Source organism: Prosopis cineraria, unplaced genomic scaffold, assembly GCF_029017545.1.
Source record: "Prosopis cineraria cultivar Desert tree isolate PC_DT_omini unplaced genomic scaffold, ASM2901754v1 PC2182, whole genome shotgun sequence".
Lineage (NCBI taxonomy): Eukaryota > Viridiplantae > Streptophyta > Magnoliopsida > Fabales > Fabaceae > Prosopis > Prosopis cineraria.
The window spans coordinates 9,965-17,073 of NW_026557507.1; the positions used below are offsets into that span (position 1 = coordinate 9,965).

General features: G+C 32.3%; 1 protein-coding gene across 1 annotated transcript; it reads left to right on the forward strand.

The window, feature by feature from the left end:
- Positions 1–1,376: 1,376 nt before the first annotated feature.
- On the forward strand, positions 1,377–6,548 carry LOC129301534 (G2/mitotic-specific cyclin-1-like). Its single transcript, XM_054940092.1, has 11 exons — positions 1,377–1,583; positions 1,692–1,773; positions 1,886–1,942; positions 3,173–3,218; positions 3,350–3,502; positions 3,583–3,708; positions 4,183–4,272; positions 4,387–4,608; positions 4,706–4,804; positions 5,672–5,850; positions 5,991–6,548. The coding sequence occupies exons 1-11, from the start codon at positions 1,529–1,531 to the stop codon at positions 6,133–6,135; spliced, it is 1,254 nt and encodes a 417-aa protein (XP_054796067.1). The 5' UTR covers positions 1,377–1,528; the 3' UTR covers positions 6,136–6,548.
- The last annotated feature ends 561 nt before the right edge of the window (positions 6,549–7,109 follow it).

Genomic DNA, 7,109 nt, shown 5'->3' on the forward strand with positions numbered 1-7,109 from the left:
GATTAGTGGCCAACTCGTCATCTTTTCATATAATATTCAACTCATCATAATTTTATCAACCTAACAACAAAATAAATAAAGTTATAAGCACATCAACAAATTTAAAAACTTGATGATAATGAGCATTGATATTGCAAATAAAAAAATTTTAATGGACTTTGAACAATACAAAATATGAGAAATAATACTAAAACACTTAAAATTACAAGACTAACCATTGTATTTTAATTTCTCTTTACAACCTATGACAAGGGATTTTCTGGATTTATTGTGCACCCCAACTTTTTATGGATTTACTGTATGTTGCAGTAGGATTTTAGATCTGACTTTAAGGCATTTTTTGTTGTCATTTATTTTTCTTAGGGGGAAATTCTCTAGTTGTTTTGAAATACATAATTTTATATTCTTAAAATATACACTTTTGTTGAAAGGAATTTTGCGTTAGGAAGTTTTTGATCAATGTCATATTCATAAGTCATACCTGGAGAAAAATAATAAAAAGGACAGAACATCATTGAGTAGCATATCATAACAACAATCAAGATGTATTGGATATCACATAAAATTTTTCTTATTTTTTGTGACTTCCTTTTCCTCTGCATTTTTTCGTAGTTAGTTCAATTTCAAAATTTTTAATGAAATAAGTTCTATGAAAAAGCTTACCAAGAAAAAACTTCCATAAAAATATATAAGAATTTTAGTGAAATATATTTATTTTTCTTAGATGATAGTAATAGTAACAATCTTTAACCAAAGTAAAGAAAAGCATGACCCCATTCTCATATGCTTATCTTTAAACAAAATTGTGAATCTTTCAAAAAAAAAAAAACAATTTTTTGGCTGCACTACTCTCTGGCTTGAAAGAGATTAATCTTTTATTGAACTGAGAAAAAAAGACTTTAGGTTAAAAAAAAACATTTGGAATAACGAAGAGAATTGTAATTAAAAAATTAAACATGGAATAAAATTCGAATTTCAAAAATAAAATCATTGGTGTGCATTGTTAAAAAGGACCAATATAATTCATTTCTTAAAAATTAATATATATGTATATATTAAATCTTCATCTATGACGAGTCAACATGATCTATTTTATTTGGGTTTTGGATATGGTGCCCATAAATAACTTCCTAATTTAGGTTTATTATAAGCTTAACATTCCGGGATTTATTAATGCATTTGAAAACGAATCAACCAAAAAGATTAAGAAAAGGAAAAAAGCCCATGATAGTGCGGAAGAGCGCAAAGGCCAATGATTGGACCTAAAGACTTGAAAACATTTTGAAATCAGACATGCAGGCTGTCTGTCTGCACATTACCGTTATTAAGACAAACGTGGAAACAAAGCGTGTCTTTGCCGGTCTCTCTCACTCATCCAACGGTCACTAAACCACTAGCCGTTGAGTTCGACGCGTCCCCAGACAAATATTTTACCCGTAAGAATGCTCTCTTCAGTACTACTTTCTCTCAATCGTACTGCTCAGTTCTATCTTCTGGGGTTTGTGGGTTTCTGAGACTATCAACCAAAATGGTGATTTCTCATGAGAACAATGCTGATGCCATCAAACCCCCAAGCTTGCAAGGTGAATTTTTCTTGTCTGGGTTTGAATCAATTAACGCAGCTGGATCGGAAAGCTTGAAGATTGAAGTGCTTAGCTTGTTTCTGATCTGTTTGGGATTTAATATTACAGGAGGTGTGGTCGTGGAGAATAGGAGGGCATTGAGCGTCATCAATCAGAACCATTGCGTAGTTAACAAGAATGAATTCACAATGTAATTTTCTCGGATTTTGTTATCTGGAAGATTATTAAGTGATTCAAATCTCTCCTTTGTTAATTTCTTCTTGTCTGGCTTTGCTTTTGACGTTAAATCTCTGTTCACCCAGACAACGGGAGATTGTTGAAAAGAAGATCGGCGATCCAGTGCATCGACCAATTACGAGGTTAGCCGTTCTCTCTCTCCCCTTTCCCGAGAATCAGATTAGTGAAACCGAAATGAGTAATATGTTATCTAGTATCATGGCCCAGCCCCATCACTAATCTGAGACAGAAGATGAAAACAGTGAGGATTCAAGAGGGAACTAGTGGATGAACATAGTGTAGCTTATTATGTTGTTGCATGTCCAAGTGAGAGGAGGAAAAAAAAAAAAGCTTTCTTCATGAGAGCTTCGTCCTCATCAATGGCGTCTGAGGAAGAAGTCGGAAGGAAAAAGGAAATATATGGTGGGGTCCAGTTACAAGCATGTTCACAAATGGTCATATATACTAGAAGGTTGAATAAGGGTCATTTGTTTTTTTTTTTAATTACAATAGACATATTTTTATTTTTTATATAATTTATTCACTTTTTTAATCTAAATGTGTTTAAATAATGTTTTTGAATATGTGATGCACTAATTTATTTTTGAATGAGTAATTGTATCCCTTGTTTATGTTAAAATATGATTTGAAAGTTCTAAAGCTATGATGATGTCATGATATGATAACTTTGAAAAATACTAGAGGAATAATATTCTTCATCTAAATTTTGTGAATCTTATTTTCTATCAGATAATATATTTGGTTTTTATATATACAAATTTATATAATTTTATTATTTAATTTTATATGATATAGTTTTTTGGCTTAAAATTATGTTAAAAACTTTTAGTCATTGAAATTATTTGATAGGATAGGCATATACATACATAATGCATACACTTTTGATTAGGATGTTTGATTCACTATGACAAAATTCAATCTACTGAAAAAACAAATTGAAGTCAATGGCTTGATATAAATATTCAATTTTTTTTTCAAAATTTGAAAATTACGTTGCGCCGATAAGTCAAACAAGAAAAAAAAAATGTAACTCTTATAAATACATGTATGGTTGGTTTTTTTTCCCCATCTCAGTCTTTTACAAAAGACGTGCGTATTTAGTTGAAATAAAGAAATATGGTTTTAACTTATTTTAAGCATTTTATAAAAAAAATTGATATGATAATTCTTTTTCAGGTTTGATATCATTTAGGACTGAATTTTTTAAATAATTTTTTCATGTATTTATAACTTATAATTAATTAATTAGCATATAAATGATGTTGCATGCGGTGCCATATGTTATGAACATTAATTATTTCTTATTTTTAGTAAAGATTAATAATGAAACATCTTGATTTACTCTTTTTCAGGACATTTGCTGCACAAATTGCTCCCACAAAGCAGCCTCTTGTTGAGGTACTCTCTCTCTCTCTCTCTCTCTCTCTCTCTCTGGGTATTTGTGCCTTTAAAATTTGATCTTTTTTCTTTTGATTAAACCAAAAGGGCTCTAAAATGATGATGATAATTGCCGGGTTGGATTTGAATAGGAAAACAAGAAGTTGAATGGATCAAGTTTAAACTCAAATGGATTTGGAGAATGTATTTTTGTGGATGAAGTACATAAGTCAGTGAAGGACCATCCAGTGGCCATGTCTGTAGAACAATCTGAAGAAGTAATGCAGACAGAAACGGATCAGATGGTATATGTCTTTCTCACTTTGTTTCCTTTAAATTTAGCTCAGTAATCATTAATTAACTATATTGTTCTTAAACATGCTAGAAGGAAGTTGAGATGGAGGATATAATTGAAGATCCTATCATCGACATTGATAGTAGTGATGTGAACAACCATCTTGCAGTTGTGGAGTACATTCAAGAACTTTATTCTTACTACAGAAAAATGGAGGTAAAGCAATAGTCAGTTAACTTTTCTAAACATGAGAAATTCTCAAGTTCTTAAAGCCGATCATGAAGAGATCCTCCAATCATAATTTGATTGGATCTGCATAGTTATTAAGCCTAATTATGTCTTTCCCACTTTGGGTCTGCAAGTTGCATGAAACTTACACAGGGCTTGGATTTGGAAATATCGGCTATGTAAACATCATGTCTTTGCATGAGAACTGTCTTCACTTGAGCTTGTTTTTGAGCATGAATTAGTGTTAAATACCAATCAAATTATGAATGTGACTTGGCATAAAAATATCGTTAGGCCTTTAATACATGGATAGAATTTCAGAAATAACTCAAACATGTTTATACAAGACTTGCTGTAAACTTCACAATTTTTATTGATTGATGGTGATGATTTATATCAAGTGCAATTAATTTCTTTGTTTTTTTTTTCCTCTAACAACTAACACAATGAAGCTACATGCAGAGTACTAGCTGCGTCTCACCAAATTATATGCTACAACAATTTGACATTAATGAAAGGATGAGAGCTATACTAATTGACTGGCTCATTGAGGTATATGACTTGAATATTCCTCACTGACTAATAATAGTAGTTGGCTTTCTGGTTGAAATGTAGTTGCCATTAGATTAAATACTCATATATTTTTGTTTGGAATTGAACCTTCAGGTGCAAGACAAGTTTGATCTCATGCATGAGACTTTGTTCCTTACAGTGAACCTGATAGATAGGTTTTTGGAAAAGCAATCAGTGGTAAGGAATAGGCTTCAGTTAGTGGGTTTGGTGGCCATGCTTTTGGCATGCAAGTATGAGGAAGTTTCAGTTCCTGTAGTGGAGGATCTTATACTTATATCAGACAAAGCATATACAAGGAAAGAAGTTCTAGAAATGGTAATATTTCTTTTTACTTAATGAAATTGTTTGACGTTTTTTTTTCCCGTTTGTTGAAGCATAAGAAGCTAAGGCTGTCCTTTCTCTAACGATGCAGGAGAAGTTGATGCTTAACACTTTGCAATTTAACATGACAGTGCCCACACCGTATGTGTTCATGAGAAGGTTTCTAAAGGCTGCTCAAGCAGATAGAAAAGTTAGTACACATCATTCTTTTCAATAAAATTTAATAACCATTTTTTAAACGTTGAGGTTTTTTAAATTAGGCTTGTTGAAGTTGGAAGAGTCATCCTACTATTTTATGGGATTTTGAGAAAAAGCATATCAGTATCTTAAAAAAAAAAAATCATATGGCGTGGGGAGAAGTTCAATATTGAATAAAGTTGATTTGGAAAGAAAGTGTACTCAAAAGATTCACATTTGAGGAGGAGATTGTTGGGATGCTAGACCTCTAATTATAACTGGGGTCAATAATGAACTCATACTTGGTGGAAATATTGTTGAAAAATTAGGCCTCTTGTTATAATTGGGAGTCAATAGTGTACTCACATATGGTAAGGAGATTGCTGGATTTCAGATCTTTGGTTATGACAGGGGGTCAATAGTGAACTCATACTTGATGTAGAGATTGTTGGAATGTTAAGTCTTCTCTAAATGAAAGGTATATAAGCAAAAGGTTTATGAAGACGTGGTACCCAACCTACTTATATTTATTATCCTCCTCTATCTCTTGGCCAAGTTTTATTTTCCCCCCTATTTATGATTCTTTTCAAGCCTAAGAAATAAAATCTACCTATGAGTTACTCCATGGACAGGTTAAAGTATACATATGCCTAGGGCTATAGGTTTTTGACTTATATATATATGCCTTTGCTTCTGCTCAACTTCATTTAATGTAGGATTCTTTTCACTTGAATCCCAACCGAATTAAACTAAAGATGAATTTACCAAATTTTCTAGTCAAATGAGCTAGTGCAATCCAATTTTCCAAGCAGTGGGATTCTGCACCAATAGCAGCTGCTTTGTACTAAAGTCTTTGCTTGCAATTTTCACTGTGGAGCAGATGGAGTTGCTTGCTTTCTTCTTGATAGAGCTATCTTTAGTGGAGTATGGCATGTTGAACTTCCCGCCATCTTTGCTAGCTGCAGCTGCAGTTTTTACAGCTCAATGCTGCATATGTGGTTTCAAGCAATGGAGCAAGACATGCGAATGGCACACGAACTACTCAGAAGATCAACTACTGTAAGTAACATCCACAAGAGATATCAACTTTAATTTGCTTGAAATGACCGGAACTTGTGTTAGTTTTGTTGTTTTGCTTGAGCTTTTGAGTTAAAATTGGTCTTTATTATGTCTACGCTGAAATAACCCCTAACTTGCAGGGAATGCTCTAAATTGATGGTTGATTTGCACCAAAAGGCTGAAAAGGGAAAACTTACTGCTGTACATAGGAAGTATTGCACGTCTAAATTCAACTATTCTTCAAAATGTGAACCAGCGAGCTTCCTTGTGGTGAACCAATTGTAGCAAGGCCATGTATAGAAGAACTAACAAACCACATACATGACTTTTATAATTGGTATAAGCAAATGGGGTTCTCTCAATTACTTCAAAATTGACAGTGTCAATCTTAGAGACGAATAGACAGTGAACTTGAAACCCTTTTTACGCATTCAAGAGAGAAATTATTTCGTCACTTGAGTGTAAGACCTTACATGCTCTTTCCATTTCTTTTTGACTCATCAATTTCAAAGAGGAATCAAGAAGATTCAAATGAGATTGGGTTAAAAATGCATGCATAACAGCAACTTGGGTTGCGTTGGTGGTCCTTTGTATTTTCATTTTTCTAATTGAGCACAACTTCTAATTTGAAGATTGTATTTTCTCTTGTTCCCATTGAATAAAATAATGGAAATGATAGAACAATCTCATTTGTTCAAGTAGTTTTTACGTGCTTTACCATTTTGTCTTTACATAGCTTTTTGAGTTGTATAATCACTCTTGTTATGTTAAAAGCTTACTAGAGACAAACATATTTGCCAAGCATCCCCCCAAAAAAAAGGGCAAACTAAGAATGACATAAAAAGCAGATAATTTGTCAGATTATCATAAATAAAGATGAAAAATCGAGCTTTAGAGCTTGAACTCTTAAGAGTAGGACCCGCCCGATTTTCTAATTTTTAATCTAATCCTGAAGCTTAATCTTTATTCAAAAGGCTTTGCCTTATAATATAAAGCAAATCAAGGTTTTACATCGAACAAAGATTTAAAAGTTTACATTTAAGATGAAAATCAAAATTTTCATCAATCTAAATTTAAATCCTCCTCATCATCATTTAAAAATAAAATATTAGATCTCCCAGATATAAGTCCATCTACTGCAGATGGAGGTGGAGGTTTAATGTTAATTATTTTTGCAACTTCTTTTTCATCACTTATAATAAATGTTAACTAAATTGTGTCATTATCATATATATATATATATATATATATATCAAAAG

Coding starts and splice junctions, on each gene's coding strand:
- LOC129301534 (XM_054940092.1), top strand. CDS start 1,529: ATGGTGATTTCTCATGAGAACAATGCTGATGCCATCAAACCCCCAAGC. Junction 3,503..3,582: donor AGACAGAAACGGATCAGATG/GTATATGTCTTT, acceptor TAAACATGCTAG/AAGGAAGTTGAGATGGAGGA. Junction 4,805..5,671: donor CTGCTCAAGCAGATAGAAAA/GTTAGTACACAT, acceptor ACTGTGGAGCAG/ATGGAGTTGCTTGCTTTCTT.